This window comes from Rhinoraja longicauda, chromosome 38 (assembly GCF_053455715.1).
Source record: "Rhinoraja longicauda isolate Sanriku21f chromosome 38, sRhiLon1.1, whole genome shotgun sequence".
In the NCBI taxonomy this organism is placed as follows: Eukaryota; Metazoa; Chordata; class Chondrichthyes; order Rajiformes; family Arhynchobatidae; genus Rhinoraja; species Rhinoraja longicauda.
This window is the reverse complement of record NC_135990.1, coordinates 16,437,091-16,458,315: the sequence shown is the minus strand read 5'-3', so window position 1 is coordinate 16,458,315 and position 21,225 is coordinate 16,437,091. Positions and strand designations below refer to the sequence as shown.

The window sequence follows — 21,225 nt, the reverse complement described above, 5'->3', positions numbered from 1 at the left end:
ATTGATGAGGCAAGAATTAATGTAGAACATAAGTCGATGACATGACTGCAGAACGGCCTTTCCCAACCTCCTTCCCTCAGCTCTCTGCACTCACCAAGTACTACACCGAGCTCTGGTTCACTGGTGGGACCATTGCCATTGATCCACGTGTGACCATCTAACGATGATCTCTCATTTGCTTCAACAAAGGGGTTCTTCCGGAGAAGCCAACAGAGCAATGCCACCTACTCGTGCCCGCGGCAGAAGAACTGTCTGATTGATCGAACGAGCCGCAATCGGTGCCAGCACTGCCGGTTACAGAAGTGTGTGACGGTGGGAATGTCTCGCGATGGTAAGCTGCACATCCCAGTGATGTGAAGCCCCTTCGTATCCTGATTCCTCAAGGGCCCCCCTCTCCTCGGGGCGTAATGTTTCATGGTGAGAGGCAAGAATCAACCAGTGAGCAAGGCCAAGTGAGAGTGGGCCCTTAGGCTTGGTGTTTCATGTGCATTGTGTTGTCTTGTTTCCTAAAGCAAAGTGAAACGCAGCTAAAAAAGAACTTGTCTCTTTGTATCAACATGTAAAAACAAGGAACTGCAGATGCTGATTTATACCAAAGATAAACACAAAGTGCTGGAGTAACTCAGGCTGTAGAAAAAGGAGTTGCGACGTTTTGGGTCGGAACCCTTCTTCAGACTGAAAGTTGGGGGTGTGGGTGAAGACCAGGGCTTACCAGGCACTACCCTGCCTGAGGCCATTTGTGGCCAGCCCTGATTGGTCCTGGTCTTTTCTCGCCTCCAGCTCTTCACCCCCCCCATCCTTACTTTAAGTCTGAAGAAGGGTCCCGACCCAAAAGGTTACCCATCCTTTTTCTCCAGGGACGCTGCCTGACCCGCTGAGTTACTCCAGCACTTTATGGCTATCTTTGTCTTTTTGTATGTGAGGTAAGGTTGTTAATGGACCATGTGGTTTACCAATTGAGGGAGATGGGAGCGCGAGGGTTAAGGATTGGCAGGGGTGGAGAGAACGCCCTGGCCTCAAACATACGTTCCTGGAGGCTGAGCTTCGTGAAAGGAGTTGAGAACTTTCATATCTTGCTAAAATAAATGTCAGCAGAAACACAGCCCTGTGCAGCAAGCTCCAAACAATTCAGAGTTGCAAAATATCGCCATGGTTCAGCATTTTCATGCAAAGCATTTTGGAATAATCAATATGTAGATGTTGCACTTCAGAGTAGGTTAACTTTGCATTGATTTACAATTTGTGAACTGTTCTCAATGATGCCGAGGATGTGTGGTTAATGTGTTTGCTGTGGAGAATGTGCTTGCAAAGCTCTTTGTGAATGTTGTAGTTCACAATCTACTTCAAAGGTCAGCGTACGCACTTGCTGATCTGATCGCCCCACTGGGAGATAAAGACATCGAGGCAGTGCAGAAATTGGAAGATTATTTTAATCCATGGCCATTTGAAAAAGCAGTTACAAATTCAGAACAGAGACTTGAAGAGCAGATAGTGTTTTATTGAAAGATTTATCCTATCCAGCCCCTTAAGAATTTTGTACATTGCAATGAAATCCATTCTCATTCTGTTAAAGTCGAGAGTAAAGACCCAGTCTGCTTAATATTTTTTCAACGAACTGATCTCGTATCCCAGGAAACAATATGGTGAACGGTCATTATCTTCTCTCTATTACATGTATATCTTTTCTGAGAGAGACCAGGCCTCTGTCGGAGGAGACATACTGGCGCTCAGAGGAACGATCCCGTCAGTCCCAATCCCCCATTCCATATTTCCCAGTGCTGCTGCTGCTTTTTCTCTCTCACTTATGGTCACCAACTCTCCTTCTCGTAACCGTGTGGGTTTTCCCCGGGTGCTCTGGTTTCCTCCCAAATCCACTCCAAAGACGTACAGGTTTGTAGGTTAATTGGCTTTGGTAAAGTTTGCAAATTGTCCCTAGTGTGTAGGATAGTGCTAGTGTATGGAGATTGCTGGTTGGCGCGGACTTGGTGGGCCGAAGGGCCTGTAGTTCAAAACTAAACTAAACTAAATTGCAACGATTTACAATTAAGGATCCTTCTTCTGTCCTTGTCTTCCGTGCCCTGAAGAAGGGTCCCAGCTCGAAATGTCGTCTGTCTGTTCCCCACCAGAGATGCTGTCTGACCCACTTGACCTGTGCTCGGGCTTCACTCAGAAGCTGCTCCCCTTCTCCATGTTTCACCAGCACTGATGTTGAGGTGAGCCAGTAAGGCTGCAACCTAGATGCAGCTAGTAAGGCCCTCTAGGTAAAGCTAACAAGGCCTCAGCTACGACCAGCTGGCACTCATTGAATCATAGGTAGACCAACAGGTCCAACCCTTTGGTCTCCAAGCTGAGCTAACCTCTACTTTATGGCAGAAGTTGGACTTTAATTTACCCTCAGACCCTCAATTGAACATCAGACCACTCTCTGGTGAATGCAGGGAGCAACACAGTGGCGCAGTTGCTAGAGCTGCTTACTCACAGCACCGGAGACCCAGGTTGGATCCTGACCTGCGTTGAGCTTGCACATTCTCCCTGTGACCGTGTGGGTTTCCCCTGGTGTTCCAATAACTGTGCGGGCTGGTCGGCTAATTGGCCTCCGTTAATTGCCCCACTCGTGTGAGCGAGTGGTAGGATTTTGAGGCAGATGACGGGAATGTGGGGAGAATAAAAAGGGATGAGTGTAAACGAGTGCTCGATGGCTGGCACGTACTAGGTGGGCCGAAGGGTCTGGTTTTATTTTGTTGTGTGATTTGTTTGAGAGCTAAATGTCACCCATGATAGTGGGAACAGCACTTGGACATGTCCACCAACTGATGGCCTTTTTTTTCAAAAATGTAGTCAACTATGTAAAAAAAACAATATTTACATTGCAATAAAACAAAACAGAACCCACCACCAGAGTACAATACAAACAAATATACCAAATAAAACTATTATACAACTATATTACAATCCCTATCCAGGATAAAAACTAATGTCCTTGGGTGGGTGTGCTCTGGCAGTTGGGATAGTTTCTGTGGGCTGAATAGCCTCCTCCTATCATAGAAGAAAATACAATGATGAATCTTTCCCATCTACCCGAGTTACTGGACCTCTATGTAACATCTTATGTAGCGCAGCGGTAGAGCAGCGGTAGAGTTGCTGCTTTACAGCGGTAGAGTTGCTGCTTTACAGCGAATGCAGCGCCGGAGACTCAGGTTCGATCCTGACTACGGGTGCTGCACTGTAAGGAGTTTGTACGTTCTCCCCGTGACCTGCGTGGGTTTTCTCCGAGATCTTCGGTTTCCTCCCACACTCCAAAGACGTACAGGTATGTAGGTTAATTGGCTGGGTAAATGTAAAAATTGTCCCTAGTGGGTGTAGGATAGTGTTAATGTACGGGGATCGCTGGGCGGCACGGACTTGGAGGGCCGAAAAGGCCTGTTTCCGGCTGTATAGATATGATATGATATGATATGATATGTAGAAGACGATATTTTCGACTTGCAGCAACTTCTCTCGACTGTGAACATAGAACAGTACAGAACAGGAACGAGCCCGTCAGCCCACAATGCTTGTGCTAGCACAGTGCCAAACTACACTGATTTGCCTGTTCGTGATAAATATCCCTCAATTCCTTGCACTTCCATGTGCCAATCTTAAATGCCATTATCGTATATGGCTCCACCACCACCCCTGGCAATGCATTCCCCATCACTCTGGGTTAAAAAAAAACATGCTCTGCACAACTCCACTAAACGTTTTCCCTCTCACCTTCCAGCTCTGCTCTCTAGTGTTGGACATTTCCGCCATGCGTACAACGGTTCTGTCTGAATACCCTATCTATGCCTCTCATCATTTCATATACTTCTATCGTCTCCCCTCAACCTTTGATGTTCCAGAGAAAACAATGCAAGTTTACCAAACCTTTCTTTGTAGCTGCAACTTCCTAATCCAGGCAGCATTCTGGCAAACCTCCTCTGCACCCTGACTAAAGCCTCCACATCCTTCCTGTAAATTGGCGACCAGAACTGCACCCAAAACTCCAAATGAGCGGAGGTATCCAGAGTGAGCTGCAGATTGTGGGGTTTCCCAGCTCCTCCTTGTGGATTATGATGACTTTCTTTAAATTAAAAGACAGAGTTTGTACTCATGCAAACTTTAAATGAAATTCATTCAGCAGCTATGCAGAAAATGCTGGAGTAACTCAGCGGGTCAGGCAGTATCTCTGGAGAAAAGGAATAGGTGACATTTTGGGTTGAGACCCTTCAGACTGAGAGATTGCAGAGAGTCTCTCAGTCTGAAGAAGTGTAGGAAAATAACTGCAGATGCTGGTACAAATCGAAGGTATCACAAAATGCTGGAGTAACTCAATGGGTCAGGCAGCATCTAGGAGTGAGGGAATGGGTGAGGTTTCAGGTCGAGACCCTTCTTCAGACTGATCCCTTCTTCAGTCTGAAGAAGGGTCTCGACCCGAAACCTCACCCATTCCCTCTGTCTTAGATGCTGCCTGACCTGCTGAGTTACTCCAGCATTTTGTGATACCTTCAGTCTGAAGAAGGATCTCGACCCGACATGTGACCTATTCCTTTTCTCCATAGATGCTGTTTGACCCGCTGAGTTATTGCAGCATTTTGTGTCTATCTTCGGTGTAATCCAGCATCTGCAGTTCCTTCCTATTCATTCATCAGCTGTCAGTCAATGTAAGGACGTTAAAACCTTTAGGGAAATGTTGGATGAGTTGTGTATTTTTAACATGTCAGAGTTTTGCAGACAAACACGCTTTTGAAAGATTTCAGTAGAGCAGAGACTTTGTAATAAAAACTGAAAATGCAGGTCAGGCAGACCAGTGCAGAGAAACCGAGTTAATGTCAGAGACCTGGAACATTAACTCTGGTTCTCTCTCTACAGATGCTGCCTGACCTCATGAGTGTTTCCAGCAACTTCAGTTCTTATTTCAGATTTCCAGTGTTCTGATTGTCAGAGACTTTGCAAACCCGCAGAGAGCTTGTCCACTACAGCGGTGTGTGTTCCTTTTTGCAGCTGTCAAGTTTGGCCGCATGAGCAAGAAGCAGCGAGACAGCCTGTACGCAGAGGTGCAGAAGCATCGGCTGCAGCAGCAGCAGCAGCAGCAGCAGCAGCAGAGGGAGCAGTCGCAGCCTCCCGGAGAGGCAGAGCCCCTCAGCCCACCCTACAGCGGCCTGGCAGAACTCAACAACGACCTCAGCAACCTGTACGTGGACGGGCAGGCAACCGAGGTGGGCAAGGCAGACCCGCCGATCAACAACCTCTACCTGGACATTCAGCCCTCTCCGGACCAGTCCGGTCTAGACATCAACGGCATTAAGCAGGAGCCCATTTGTGAATATGCATCAGGACCGGACTTCTTCCCCTACTGTTCCTTTACAGATGGGGAAACCTCTCCAACTGCCTCAATGGCAGAGCTAGGTAAGGGACACATCTGCAGAGAAGGGGTACATGTCTGCAAGCACCTTCAAAGAATTCTTCACCTTGAAGTATGGTGCATTTAGGTCAGTGTTGGTGGTAGTACAAACAGGACTGTGAGCAACTGGGCGGAATGGTGGCACAGCAGTAGAGTTGTTGCCTTACGGCGCCAGAGACCCAGGTCCTATCCTGACTACAGGTGCTGTTTATAAGTACGTTCTCCCCGTGACCGTGTGGGTTTTCCCCGGGTGCTCAGGTTTCCTCCCACATTGCAAGGACGTACAGGTTTTCAATTCAGTGGGCCAAAGGGCCTGTTTCTTCACTGTATCTCTGAACTAAATTAAACGGAACCAACTGGGTTCCTGATATCGGCTGTTGCTCGTGTTGGAGCGGCTGATCTCCAAGCCCCATGGGAATAGGTCCTGTGGGAGGGACGGAGATGAGAGGGTGGTGCTGCCCAGCGAAGGTGTTGAGCGAAACGATCGCCGAGCCTGCGTTTGGTCTCGCCGATGTAGAGGTCAGGCAAGTGGGAGTCATTTAAAGGTAAAATGAGTTCAGACCAAACATATTCCAACATATTGCAGTCAGAGGGAAAACTAACAACATGTTTAAGGAATCCTGAATGTTAAGGATATCGAGGGTTGGATAAAGAAATAAATAAAAGGAAGCATATGGCTATGTAGGGCGAGACCCTGCAGAAATATAGAATATTTAGGAGGTTTCCACAGAGTCATATGGTATGGAACGAAGCCCTTCAGCCCAGCCTGTCCACGCTGACCAGATTTTATAACTAAGTTAGTCTCATTTGCCTGCATTTCGCCTACACCCATAGAAACATAGAAAATAGGTGCAGGAGGAGGCCATTCGGCCCTTCGAACCACCCCTCTAAACCTTTTCTCTCCACTAACCTCTCTAAATGTCCTTCACACATCGATTTCCCCTAGCAGCTCGCTCCATATATGCACCGCCCTCTGTGTGAAAGAATTGTCCATCAGGTCTTAAATCTTCCTTGTTGGGGGAAAGACTGTGACCATCCAGATTATTTATGCCCCTCATGATTGTATAAACCTCTTTCGGTCACATTTCAACCACCTAAGGTCAAGGGAAAAGAGTCCCAGCCTATTCATCATCTCGTTCTTATTCAAGCACTCCTTTCCTACTAACATCCTGGTAAATCTTTCCTGCACCCTTTCCATCTTTACGACGTGCCGGGTGGTTGGAATCTGGAACACTCTGCCGGAGCGGGTGGTGGAGGGAGAGAATCTCAGATTTAAGAAATACCTAGAAGAGTATTTCTATCTCCAAGGCATAGAAGGATACAGATCAAGTGCAGGTAAATGGGTTTAGTGTAGATAAGTACTTGATGGTTGGCATGGACATGGTGGGCCGAAGTGCCTGCTCCTGTGCTACATGACGACCTTCCCAGAGAACATGGGATTGGGAGCCTATATTGACATAGGTTGAGGGTTAGTTAGCTAGCATACAGCAGAGAGGTGCAATTACTGGGTCATTATTGGTTTGGGTGGATTTGCCGGTGGCATCAGTTCTCCTGTTCACAAGCCACACTAATGGCTGGGATGAGGGGTGTACTGTATCCAAGTTTGCTGATGACACAAATCTGAACATTTGTGAGGAGGATGCAGAGTTGTTCAGGAGGATACAGTCAGACTCAGTGGATGAGCAAGGGTCAAGCAAAAAGAATTGAATATGGAAAGAAAGTATTTTGACATGTCGGCATTCATCAGTCAGGGCACTGAGTACAGGAGTTGTGATGGAATCACATCTTCCCATCTCCACCCCTTTCTGCTTTCCGCAGAGGCCGTTCCCTCCGTAACTCCCTGGTCCACTCGTCCCTTCCGACCCAAACCACCCCCTTCCCAGGTACTTTCCCCTGCAAACGCAGGAGATGCAACACCTGTCCCTTTACCTCCCCCCTCAACTCCATCCAAGGACCCAAACTGTCTTTCCAGGTGAGGCAGAGGTTCACCTGCACCTCCTCCAACCTCATCTATTGTATCTGCGGTTCCAGATGTCAACTTCTCTGCATCGGCGAAACCAAGCGCAGGCTCGGCGATCGTTTTTCTCAACACCTTCGCTCAGTCCGCCTTAACCAACCTGATCTCCCGGTGGCTGAGCACTTCAACTCCCCCTCCCACTCCCAGTCTGACCTTTCTGTCCTAGGTCTCCTCCATTGTCGGAGTGAGGCCCAGCGCAAATTGGAGGAACAGCTCCTCATATTACGCTTGGGCAGTTTACACCCCAGTGGTATGAACATTGACTTCTCTAACTTCAGGTAGTCGCTGCTTTTCCTCTCTATCCCGTCCCCTTTCCCAGTTCTCCCACTAGTCTTCCTGTCTCCGACTACATCCTATCTTTGTCCCGCCTCCTCCCCTGACATCAGTCTGAAGAAGGGTCTGGACTCGAAACGGCACCTATTCCTTCTCTCCAGAGATGCTGCCTGTCCCGCTGAGTTACTCCAGCATTTTGTGTCTACAGGAGTTGTGATGTTCTGTTACAGTTGTGCAAGACATTAATACATTGCATTTGGAGTATTGTGTTCAGTTTTGTCACCCTGCTAGAGGAAATATGCCATTAAGCTGGAAAGAGTGTAGAAAAGATTTATGAGGTTGTTGCCAGAACTCAATGGACTGAGTTATAAGGAGAGGCTGAACAGGCTAGGCCTTTATTCCTTGTAGGGATGATCCTATAGAGGTGAATAAATTCACGAGGGGAATAGATAGGGTGAACACACAATCTTCCCAGTTTGGGGGAATCAAGCACAAGAAGGAAAAGGATTGAGGTGAGAGGGGAAGGATTGAAAGAGCCCTGAGGGACAACTTTACATTTATAGAATAAACTGCCAAAGGAAGTGGTTGAGGGAGGCACATTAACAACATATAACATATATGTGGATGGGTACATGGACAGGAGAGGTTAAGGGGATATGGGTCATATATGGGACTAGCTTAAATGGGAAGTTGGCAAGTTGGAGTTGGGCTTGTTTCCATGCTGTCTGACTAAATCTGAGGTAATCTCCTGTGGTAGAACAAATAAAAAAGCAAAATATTTAGTTTAGTTTAGAGATACATCGCGGAATCAGGCCCTTCGGCCCACCGCGTCCGCGCCGACCAGCGATCCCCGCACATTAACACTATCCTACACAAACTAGGGATAATTTTACATTTATACCAAGCCAATTAACCTACAAACCTGTACATCTTTGGAGTGTAGGAGGAAACTCTCGGAGAAAATCCACACAGGTCACGGGGAGAACGTTAAACCTCAGCACCCGTAGTCAGGATGGAACCCGGGTCTCTGGCGCTGAGAGGCAGCAGCTCTACCGTTACGTCACTATGCCATCCATATTCTTTAAATAATCAGCAAGTGAGAGTTGTTGGTTTTCAGAGGGGCCACATACACAGATCACTGAACGTTAACATGCAGGTACAACACGTAATTAGGAAGACAAACAGAATATCGCCCCTTATTGGGTACACAAAATAACTTGTTCCAATTATATCGGGCTCTGGTCAGACAATAGCTGCAATATTGAGTTTTGGGCTGGTTCACTATCCCTTTCTTCCCGAGGAAGAAAACACCTGTGATAGAAGGAGTGCAGGGAAGGTTAACTAGTCTGATTCCTGTAATGGCAGGTTTATCAAATGAGATGAATGCTGGGATCCGGTGCTCTTCCCCCTCCCTCAGGGCAGCCCCCCCCCCCCTCGCCAGGTCCTCCTTTGTTCCTTCCCCCGGCAACGGCATCCTCGCTTCCACATGTCCGTCCTTGTTCGTCGGTCAGCGCCATCATCGACCGCCTCCGTGGCGCCGACCCAGGCCCCGGCCGCCCAGCTCCGCAGACCCTGGGGGCGTTGGCCAAGGCCTTCGTCAACTCACGAGGCTCCACCTCCACCTCCAACCCACGAAGCTTCGACTCCTGGGGAGATGAGCAGACTGGGGAGGAGATGATGAATGGTAGGGACGGTGGAGGGTATAATCAGTGCCTGGGATAGGGGACGATTGGTGGGTAAGCCAAGGGAGTTGGGTCCTTCAGGGTCAAACTCAGAGACCAGCAAATGACTGGTTGGGAGCATTGTGGGTGAGATGAAAGGTAGTGTAGGAAAATAACTGCAGATGCTGGTACAAATCGACGGTATCACAAAATGCTGGAGTAACTCAGTGGGTCAGGCAGCATCTCTGAAGAGAAGAAATGGGTGATGTTTCGGGTCGAGACCCTTCTTCACACTGATGTCAGGGGGGGCGGGACAAAGTAAGGATATAGGAAGACAGTGGGAGAACTGGGAAGGGGGCGGGGAAGGGAGGAACAGAGGAGCTATCTAAAGTTAGAGAAGTCAATGTTCATACCGCTGGACTATAAGCTGCCCAGGCAAAATATGAGGTGCTGTCCCTCCAATTTGCAGTGGGCCTCACCATGACACTGGAGGAGGCACATGAAAGAAAGAAGGTAGTAGTGGTCTTGCTGGTGGACTCCCACTGCAGATTGGTGACTTCCAAAAGATAGTCATCCCAGAACATGCGGAGAGCCCAATAGTGTGTCCGAGTCCTGGTCCCCCCTCGTGCTGATCTCCTGAATCTGGGCCTGGTCTATCGGAGTATGGGGTGCAGTCCAATCTTGTGTGAAGCTCTGGTTCTCGACTTGTGCTGATGCTGACCCTGGCTCGGTGTGACCAGGGTGACCCACACATGCAGGGTGTTCAGGACCAGGCATAGACTGGGGGAGCAGGGCCGTGAGATGAGTGTATGACTGATATGGGTTGGGTGGCCATTGGGAACCAGCACGGGGATGTAGGCTGAGGATTTCATTCCTTGCTCTGACTTTGTCCTGTGCACCATTGGGTGTGGAATGCTGCAGGACCTCCAGGGATCTGTGCTTTGCCCCTTGGTGGAAGGTCTAAGTCATGGAGAAATACAGCCTGGAAACAGGCCCTTTGGCCCACCGTCTGCACTGACTAACAACCTCGTATTTACACTAATCCTACATTGGCCCCATTTTTTATTTCCCCCATATTCTGTTCAACTTCCTCCAGATTCTTCCACTCACCTCCACAAAATGGCCAAATTGATCTGCCAACCTGCACGTCTTTGAGATTTGGGAGGAACCCCGAATAACTTGGTGGATCCCGCACAGTCACAGGGAGAAGGTACAAACTCCACACAGAGAACAGCCGATGTCAGGATCGAACCTGGGTATCTGACGCTGTGAGGCAGCAGCACTACCGTGCGCCACTGTGCCTCCCCAAGTTGGATGGGACTCCTGGACTTGTATCCAGCACAGGACTGTGCTCTCGTTTCCATCCTCCCGTGCACGTTGGTTTGAGAAGAAGATTGGCATTGGTCAACAGGTCAGGCGGTGGCTGTGGAGAGAGAAATATTAACCCTTCAATTGTTTGACATCCTTAACGTTTTAGTTGTGTGACCATTGGCCTGAATGTTGCTTCAGTATCTCACTTCTTCCTCTGTAGAGCACCTTGCACAGAACATTGCCAAGTCACACATTGAGACCTGCCAGTACCTCCAGGAGGAGCTGCAGCAACTGATGTGGCAAACCTACGTGCGGGAGGAGCTGGACATCTATCTCAACAAGGTAAGGCCAGCGCTCAGATCAAGTGCCAGTGGCTTTGTAACAAGCTTCATTTCCTCACTCAAACCTGGACGTTAATGCAGTGATCCTCTCACCCAGCCCAGGGAGGTGATGTGGCAGTTGTGCGCTATCAAGATCACAGAGGCGATTCAATATGTGGTGGAGTTTGCCAAACGCATTGATGGATTCATGGAACTGTGTCAAAACGATCAGATCGTACTTCTGAAAGCAGGTACCCATCACTGCCAAGACTGAGCTTTCACCACAGGAGCTCTTTGAGAGCGGAGGCTGGTGGGGTGATGTGACATGCTTGCCTTAATCGGTCTGGGCACTGAATACTATAATAACACATAATGTTGTAACTGCACAAGTTGTTGGAGTACTGCTTACGGCTCGATTGTAATCATACATTGTCTTGCTGCTGACTGGTTAGCATGCCACAAATGCATTTCACTGCACCTCAGTACACAATAAACTAAACTAACTAACTATATAGTTTTAGCACTCAGCTGCAGGAATTATTACGCTGAAAAGGGGTACAGAGGATGTTACCGGGATCAGAGGGCCTCAGTTATAAGGAGAGGCTGGATAGGCTGGGAGTTTTTTCCCTGAGTGTGTTTAGACATTTGGACAGGTACATGGATAGGAAAGGTTTACAGGGATATGGGCCAATTGGTCAACTAGTTTGGATGGACATCTTGGTCAACGTGAATTGGGGTAAAAGACCTGGTGTAGTGTTGTTTAACTCTCTCACTTTATAACCCTGGTGGACCCAACACAGACTGACAGAGAGCTTTACAATTGTAGAAAAACTTCATAGTCTGTTTGGGTGATACCATAACCAAACCTCCAGTGCCATAGTGAGGCCCACTGGAAATTGGAGGAACAGCACCTCATATTTCGCCTGGGCAGCTTGCAGCCCAGTGGTATGAACATCGACTTCTCAAACTTTAGATAGTTCCTCTGTCCCTCTCTTCTCCTCACCCTTCCCAGTTCTCCCTGTATCTTCCTGTCTCCACCTATATCCTTCCTTTGTCCCGCCCCCCTGACATCAGTCTGAAGAAGGGTCTCGACCCGAAACGTCGCCCATTCCTTCTTTCCTGAGATGCTGCCTGACCTGCTGAGTTACTCCAGCATTTTGTGAATAAATACCTTCGATTTGTACCAGCATCTGCAGTTATTTTCTTATACCATAACCAAAGAGCCTCAATATTGATCACTAATAAATCCAGTTAAGCAGGAGATCCAGAGATTGGTGAGAATGTAGAATTCTGTGCACAGGGAAAACAACCTAGAGGAAGCAAGATATATATATGGGTCCATCACCAGTTTTATGGCAATAGGTGGTCCGACACCTCCTTGAATCCAGACAAAATTATGAGAGCACACTTGAAATTCCCTCCCAGAACACCCTCCGAACATTTGGCACCTAGGCCGGATGAAATGGCCAATCTCAATCTCATCAGGACTTCTGCAAGGATCGGCGGGTTGAATATGCTCCCTGCGGCCAGGGCTCTGGAACTCCGGCCAGCTGGAGCCGGTAGATCCATTCCCATAGCCGACTGCCGAGGCCCACTTTGCGGGCTGATATCTCTGCTCCTCGTCTGCTTGAGTGGACCATTCCAGTACTGCTGGACTCCTCCCGGAGGTGGTGACCTCTGTTAGTCCGGCAAAACGGATAATACAGAAAGGAACTAAGGTTGCCAGGAAATTGGTGGTGAACCTGTACAGGAGGAAGAAAGTATGGACAGTCATGTTGCCAGGGTTAAATGGAGGGGTTTTAAGGAATTTTTTAACCTGTGGCTGGTTGCCCTGTTTTTTTGTTGCAAGTTCACTAAAATGCCAACTGTGGATGGGGAAACATCCTTCATTTTGTTGCGGGCAGTGGGTAGCATTGACAAGGAAGTGGCCAATGCCATTTTTCACAGCACCGCCATTGATTGTGATCATGGCTGATCGTCCAGAATCAATAACCCGTGCCTGCCACTAGCCCCCAGAGCTCTATCTAACTCTCTTTTAAATCCATCCAGTGAATTGGCCTCCACTGCCCTCTGTGGCGGAGAATTGCACAGATTCACAACTCTCTGGATGAATTGTGGATGGGATGCTGAACAATGAGCCATGGAGGCAATTTGGTGCCTGTATTGTCTTGACTTTAGAAGAATGAGAAGTAATCTCATTGAAATGAACTAAATTGATGTGGGGTTTGCTCTGGTGGATGTTTCCTCTGGCTGGGGACTCCTTAATCAATTAGAGTCAAAAGGTGGGCATTGGCACTCTTTGTGGAGAGCACCAGGTTAAGGAGGAGACAACCTGGGTGGCACGGTGGCGCAGCGGTGGAGTTGCTGCCTTACAGCGCATACAGCGCCAGAGACCAGGGTTCCATCCCGACCACGAGTGCTTGTCTGTACGGTGTTTGTACATTCTCCCCTTGACCTTGTGGGTTTTCTCCGAGATCTTCTCACACTCCAAAGACGTACAGGTTTGTAGATTAATTAGTGTGGTATAAATGTAAATTGTCCCTAGTGTGTGTAGGGTAGTGCTAATGTGCAGGGATCGCTGGGCGGCGCAGACTCGGTGGGCTGAAGCGCTTGTTTCCGCACTGTATCTCTAAACTGAACTAAACTAAACTAAACAATGAACAGTCGTGAAAGTAGAGAGCATGGTTGGTGCCTGGGAGTGTTGCAGGGTCTGGGGAAGATTGGTGGTTAGGCCAAGGGTTTGGGTCCCCCAGGATCATAGAGTGAGAGAGTTATATAGCACTGCACCAGGTCTTTCAGCCCAATTCACACTGACCAAGATATCGATCTCAACTAGTTCCCATTGGCCCATATCCCTCTAAATCTTTCCTATCTGTCTAAATATGCTCCAGGGAAATAAGTCCCAGCTTGTCTAGCCTCTCCTTACAAGTCAAGCCCCCTTGTCCCCTTGACCAGAATTACATACAGTACTCCCATGTGTGTTCTGCCCAACAACTGGTGCAGATGCAACATTAGGTCCCAATCCTAGACTCCGTCTAGATTGATGAAGGTGAGCATGCTAAATGCCTTATTCGCCACCCTGTCTACCTGTATTGCATGTGCACGGGACTACATACCAGCACCCCTGATTCTCTGCTTTGACACACTCTCCTTGTAATTCCTGCCCTGGTTTAACCAGCAAAATGCAACACCTCACAATTGCCTGAGTTACATTCCATCTGCCATTCCTTGGCCCACTTCACCAGTTCACCTGGAAATAGTGTAATAGATGGCGGCGCCTAACGGCAGCGGCTGACTAGCAGTCTGTCCGTCTTTTTTTTTCCTTTTTTGTTGTGTGTCGGTGTTGGGATGGTTTTTATATATATATATTTTTTTGGTTGTGTATGTGTGGGAGGGGGTGGTGGTGTGGGGGGGGTGGTTGTGTGGGTGGGTGGGTGTGGGGGGGGGACTTTTCTCTTCCTCACGGCGCGGGGTGCGGCTCGGCTGCGGGGCCTAACATCCCCCGGTGCGGCTCGGCCGCTGGACTTTACATCCCCCGGTGCGGCTTGGCCGCTGGACTTAACAGTGCCCGGTGCAGCTCGGCTGCGGGGCTTAACACCGCCCGGTGCAACTCGGCTGCGGGACTTAACATCGCCCGGTGCAGCTCGGCTGCGGGGCTTTACATCGCTGGTGCGGCTCGGCTGCGGGACTTGACATCGCCCGGTGCGGCTCGACCACGGGGCTTAACATCGCCCGGTGCGGCTCGGCTGCGGGACTTTTCACCGCTGGTGCGGCTCGGCTGCGGGACTTGACATCGCCCGGTGCGGCTCGGCCGCGGGGCTTAACATCGCCCGGTGCAGCTCGGCTGCGGGACTTGACATCGCCCGGTGCGGCTCGACCACGGGACTTAGCTGCGCAAGGCTTGGTCGCGGGCCTTTCATCGCCCGGTTCGGCCGCGAGACGTTTCAGCGCCCGGTGCGGGGACTGTGCGGGTTGGTCGGAGACGAGCTGTCTGTCCGTGGGCGTGGGGAAGAGAGTGGAAGTTTTGTTGCCTCCATCACAGTGAGGGGGTGTTTGGAGTCACTGTGATGGACGTTTGTGTTGGGGTCATGTGTCTTGTGTTCTTCTTTTTCTTTTCTATGACTGCTATGTAGTTTCGTTCGGTACTTCGGTACCGAACGACAAATAAAGCTCTGTTATACCTGTTATACAGCATGGAAACAGGCCCTTCAGCCTAACCTGCCCACACCGGCCAACATGCCCCAGCTACACAAGTCCCACTTGCCTCCATTTAGCCCTGATCCCTCTAAACCTGTCCTATCCATGGACCTGTCTAACTGTTTCTTAAATGTTGCGACAGTCCCTGCCTCAATTACCTCATCTGGCAGCTCATTCTATGCACCCACCACCCTTTGTGTGAAAAAGTTACCTCTCAGATTCTTATTAAATCTTTTCCCCTTCTCCTTCAACCTATGTCCTCTGGTCTTTGATTCCCCGACTCTGGCAAGAAACTCTGTGCATCTACCCGATCTATTCCTCTCATGATTTTTTACACCTCTATAAGATCACCCCTCATCCTTCTGCGCTCCAAGGAATAGAGTTCCAGCCAATTCAACCTCTCCCCATAGTTCAGACACCCGAGTCTTGGCGACATCCTTGTAAATCCACCCTGCACCCTTTCCAGCTTGACAAGATCTCTCTTATGACATGGTGCCCAGAACTGAACACAATACACTTCATCTCCAGGCAAGGCAAGGAGTTCGAGCAACAATTAACCCATCACCCCTCCAGGTTACAGAGTTAAGGAGAGCTGTCTGACCACTCTGTGTGGCTGGCACGGCGTGGTCACATTGACCAAAGGCAGCTGTCTGATTATCCAGGGGCCTGCACGGTTAGAAGGTGCTGAGAGGTTGCTGGAGAAGTCGAGCAGATCCACGAGTTGGTTCAGCGGCAGGAGAAGGCATTTACAGTGTTGGCGGGACTGGTAACCCGCCCGAAGGCTCGTAGAACGGCGTAACCGCGAGGGAGCTGGAGATGTCGGATGTGAGGAGCATGGGCTGCTAGGAGGGTGATAGGGTAATGCCTCCGGCAATATTACAGTCAGCTGCAGGAGGCCCCCGAGACACAAAGATGGCCAGATGGGCCGACAGGACTTTGGACTTTGAATAATGGCGCCAAAATGGCAGCGCGCGCATGTGTAGTAAATGCGAAAAGAATTTCACTGTGCAGTTGCATATGTGCCAAATGTGCTCGTACTCCAGGAACTTTCTCTCTGCAGGCAATGGTTCCCGTGCTGTTGCAAGTGGTGGTTTTAGAGCTTGCCGCTAAATTGTTGACATTTTCACCATGTCCGCAGGTTCTTTAGAAGTTGTGTTCGTCCGAATGTGTCGAGCTTTCGACTCCCAGAACAACACCGTGTATTTTGACGGGAAGTTCGCCGGTCCAGATGTCTTCAAATCACTAGGTAACGACCCCTTGTACTGTCTGTCTGCCCCTCTTGTCCATTCTGAAGATAGACACAAAATGCTGCACACAAAAAGGAATGGGAGACGTTTCGGGTCGAGACCCTTCTTCAGATTTGAAGAAGTCGGAAGGGGGATTTCAATCCAAAATTTCACCCATTCCTTCTATCCAGAGTTACTCCAACATTTTGTGTCTGTCTTCGCAGTTCCTTCCAGCACTCTTCCTCGTCCTTCACCCTCTGGTACCCCATCACCATAAACCACTTTACCCCTCGAGCCACTCCACCACCTCCACTCCCGACCTTCCCATCCTCTCTAAACCCCATCCACTATCTTTCAGCCCCTCCATTGTCCTTTACCCTCACCTTCACCCCATCCCTTTCTTAGCCCATCTCCTCCCATCTCTTCCTCCCACTCCTCTCCTTTTCCCACTGCATCTTCCTTCCATTCATTCACTTCTACTCCACTCTCTCCCCATCACTCCCCTAGGCTTCACTTTGTTTTCACCTTGTCCCCAGCTCCCCTCACCCTCAAACCTAACTCATTCCTCTGATTCTTCCTCCACCTCCCAACATCGATAGTTATCATATCATATCATATATATACAGCCGGATATATTATTGATTTCAGGATCTGGATGTTGAGGCCAAGCTGAGATTTTATTCCCCTTGGGAGGTTGGGGGGTGAGCCTGCATCTCAAACGACTGCAGTAATTCTGGTGGTGGAGGTGCATCAACCCTACTGGTGGGGAGGGGAAACCAGGCTTTAGATTGAATGTTGATGAAGAAATGGTGGTATATATCCAAGTCAGGATGGTGTGACTTGGAGGGGAACCCACAGGCAGTGGAGTTTAGAGATACCACGCGGGAACAGGCTCTTCAGCCCTGCGGGTCCACGCCGACCAGTGATCCCCACACACTTACACTATCCTACACACTGGGACAATTCTTTTCCCAAAGCCAAATTAACCCAAAAACCTGCGCTTCTTTGGAGTGTGGAAGGAAACCGGAGCATCTGGGGAAAACCCACCACGGGGGGAACGTGCAAATTCAGTACAGACAGTACAGTGTAGACAATACAATACAATACAATATATCTTTATTGTCATTGTATAGGGGTACAACGAGATTGGGAATGCGCCTCCCATACGATGCAATAAATTAATTAGCTAGTCAGTATTAATTTAAACAACCCAATGAAACAAATTGTAACAGTTTAAAAACAGAATAAAGTGCAAGTAGATCTGTGCCAGATCACTGTACGATGTGACCATCCGGCTCAGCAGGACCGGTTCATAGCAGTTATGGCCCTGGGGATGAAGCTGTTCCTGAGTCTGGAGGTGCGGGCGTAGAAGGCCTTGTATCGTCTGCCCGATGGTAGGAGTTCGAATAGACTGTTGCAGGGGTGTGAGGAGTCTTTGTGGATGCTGGTGGCTTTTCTGAGGCATCGTGTGTTGTAGATGCCCTCCAAGGCTGGTAGCTGTGTTCCGATGGTCCTCTGAGCTCTATGGACTACCCGCTGAAGAGCTTTCCTCTCTGCCTCCGTGCAGCTGAGATACCACACAGGGATGCCATGTGTTAGGATGCCTTCTATGGTGCAGCGGTAGAATGTCGTCAGCAGTTGTTGGGGTAGACCAGACTTTTTCAGTAAGGTTCAAACCCGGGTCTCTGGTGCTGTAAGGCAGTAATTTTACCCACTGCGCCACCGTGCCGCCTGAAGGGTTGGAGTGAAGAATGAATATAACCAGCTGTGTAGAGATTTCTGCGGATGACAGAATCCAACTCAAAAGTTGCCCCCACAGTTCGATGCGAATAAAATATCAAGCCCTTCTGTATTTTAATATTAGTATGTAATTTCTTTAATTTCATGTGTGCGTGACCCAAGTTATACATTTTAACTTGTTGCGTAGCTGGCAACTGTTAACCAGAATTTATTCCAGTTACCTGGCAGTATCAATGGTGAAAACTCCAATCAGCCAATCTCAAACACTGAATATCTTTCAACCCTCGAGTGTAGCTCCATACTTATTCTGATTGGAGGAACGGCAGATTAAGTTGTGTAGTTGTTGTAATGTAACAATATTCATAAGATAAGAGATAGGCCCAACAAGTCCACTCCGCCATTCAATCATGGCTGATGTCTCCCTCCTAACCCCATTCTCCTGCCATCTCCCCAGAACCTCTGACACCCGTACTAATCTAGAATCTATCTATCTCTGCCTTAAAAATATCCACTGATGGCCTCCACACCCTTCTGTGGCAAAGAATGCCACAGATTCACCACCCTCTGCTAAAGAAATCCCTCCTCATCTTGTTCCTAAAAGAACGTCCTTTAATTCTGAGGCTGTGACCTCTCGTCCTCGATTCTCCCACTAGTGGAAATATCCTCTCCACATCCACTCTATCCAAGCCTTTCACTATTCTGTACGTTTCAATGAGACCCCCCTCACGCTTCTAAACTCCAGCATATATAGGCCCAGTGATGTTAAATGCTCATCATATGTTACATACTCATTCCTGGGATCTTTCTTGTAAACCTACTGTGGACCTTCTCCAGAGCCAGCACATCCTTCCTCAGATAAGGGCCCCAAAATTGCTCACAATATTCCAAATGAGGCCTGACCAGCGCCTTATAGAGCCTCAACATTACATCCCTGTTTTTGTATACAAGCCCTCTCGAAATAAATGATCTTTTATGATCTTATGAACAAAAGTAAAGTGGTTGCTGGCCCCCAAAGCCAAGGCTTGCTCCCGGACACTTCAGTCACTGGCCCTATCCAATAACCAAAAAGCAGATCAAGCTTTGCCCTCTCCCTTGCAAAGTCCTCGACTTATTGCCTGAGGAAACTTTCTGAGCACATTTGACAAATTCCACCCCTCTAAGCCCTTGGCACTACAACAGTCACAACCTATATTGGGAATGTTACAATCCCGTACTATGACAACTCTATTTGTCTTGCAGCTACAATGCAATCTCCAGCCATATTTGTTCTTCTAATTCCCATTGACTACTGAACCAACAAGGTGATCATCTCCTTCATATTCACTCTCATGATTTTCCCCTCATGATTTTATACACTCCATAAAATCAACCCTCAGCCTCCTGCACTCCCAAGGAATAAAGTTCTAGCCTGCCCAAGCTCTCCTTATAGCTAAGGTCCTTCAGCCCTGGCAACACTCTCATGAATCCTCTCTGTACTCATTCCAGCTTAACACCACCATTCCGAGGGCAGGGTGCCCAAACGTGAACACGGTACTCAAAATGCGGCCTCACCAATGTCTTGTAACATAACATCCCAACTTATATGTAATACCCTGATTGATGAAGGCCAATGTACTGAAAGCCTTATTGGCCACTCTATCTACCTGTGACACCACTTTCAGGAAATATGTGCCTGTACTCCTGGATCCCTGTACTCCTAGATCCCTCTACTCTAGAACACTCCCCAGGACCCTATCATTCACTTTGAAAGTCCTGCCCTTGTTTGACTTCCCAAAATCTAACATTATTCGGATATGGTGCAGATATTGTGTGCAGTTTTGGTCTCCTAATTTGAGGAAGGACATCCTTACTATTGAGGCAATGCAGTGTAGGTTGACGAGATTGGTATCTGGGATGGCGGGATTGTCATATGACGAAAGATTGGAAATTCTGGGCTTGTATTCACTGGAGTTTAGAAGGATGAGGGGGGATCTTATAGAACATATAAAATTATGAAGGGACTGGACAAGCTAGATGCAGGAAAAATGTTCCCAAAGTTGGGGGAGTCCAGAACCAGGGGCCACACAATCTAAGAATAAAGGGGAGGCCATTTAAAACTAAGGTGTGAAAAAACTTTTTCATCCAGAGAGTTGTGAATTTGTGGAATTCTCTGCCACAGAGGGCAGTGGAGGCCAATTCACTGGATGAATTTAAAAGAGAGTTAGATAGAGCTCTAGGGGCTAGCGGAATCAAGGGATATGGAGAGAAGGCAAGCACGGGTTACTGATTGTGGATGATCAGCCATGATCACAATGAATGGCGGTGCTGGCTCGAAGGGCCAAATGGCCTCCTCCTGCACCTATTTTCTATGTTTCTATTACTTATCTGCATTAAACTGTATTAACCGTTCTACTGCCCACTTGCCCAGCTGATCAAGATCCTGCTGTAATTTTTGCTAACCATCTTTGCTATCAACAATACCACCCACTTTAATGTAATCTGCATACTTACTAATTATGCCTTACACATTCTCATCCAATAGACAATAGACAATAGGTGCAGGAGTAGGCCATTCGGCCCTTTGAGCCAGCACCGCCATTCAATGTGATCAACGTTCCTGCCTTCTCCCCATACCCCTTGACTCCGCTATCCTTAAGAGCTCTATCTAGCTCTCTCTTGAATGCATTCAGAGAATTGGCCTCCACTGCCTTCTGAGGCAGAGAATTCCACAGATTCACAACTCTCTGACTGAAAAAGTTTTTCCTCATCTCCGTTCTAAATGGCCTACCCCTTATTCTTAAACTGTGGCCCCTGGTTCTGGACTCCCCCAACATTGGGAATACGTTTTCTGCCCCTAACGTGTCCAAACCCTTAATAATCTTATATGTTTCAATAAGATCCCCTCTCATCCTTCTAAATTCCAGTTTATACAAGCCTAGTCGCTCCAGTCTTTCAACATCCGACAGTCCCGCCATTCCGGGAATTAACCAATGCATGAGCCCTGGCGACCAGCGAGGGAGTGTCCACAGCAATGGGCAAAATCCATTGCTTAAAAACACGTAACCTTTTAAGGATAACT

The 21,225-nt window shown here is 48.4% G+C and overlaps 1 protein-coding gene across 2 annotated transcripts in view; it reads left to right on the top strand.

The window, feature by feature from the left end:
• Positions 1–21,225, top strand: part of LOC144610839 (nuclear receptor ROR-alpha A-like) — a 192,640-nt gene that overhangs the window by 159,310 nt on the left and 12,105 nt on the right. For both annotated transcript variants that reach the window (XM_078429798.1, XM_078429799.1), the window contains 5 exons: positions 190–331; positions 5,023–5,427; positions 10,905–11,026; positions 11,123–11,255; positions 16,340–16,447. In XM_078429798.1, the coding sequence (XP_078285924.1) occupies positions 190–331; positions 5,023–5,427; positions 10,905–11,026; positions 11,123–11,255; positions 16,340–16,447 (910 nt within the window). The remainder of the gene's footprint in view (positions 1–189; positions 332–5,022; positions 5,428–10,904; positions 11,027–11,122; positions 11,256–16,339; positions 16,448–21,225) is intronic.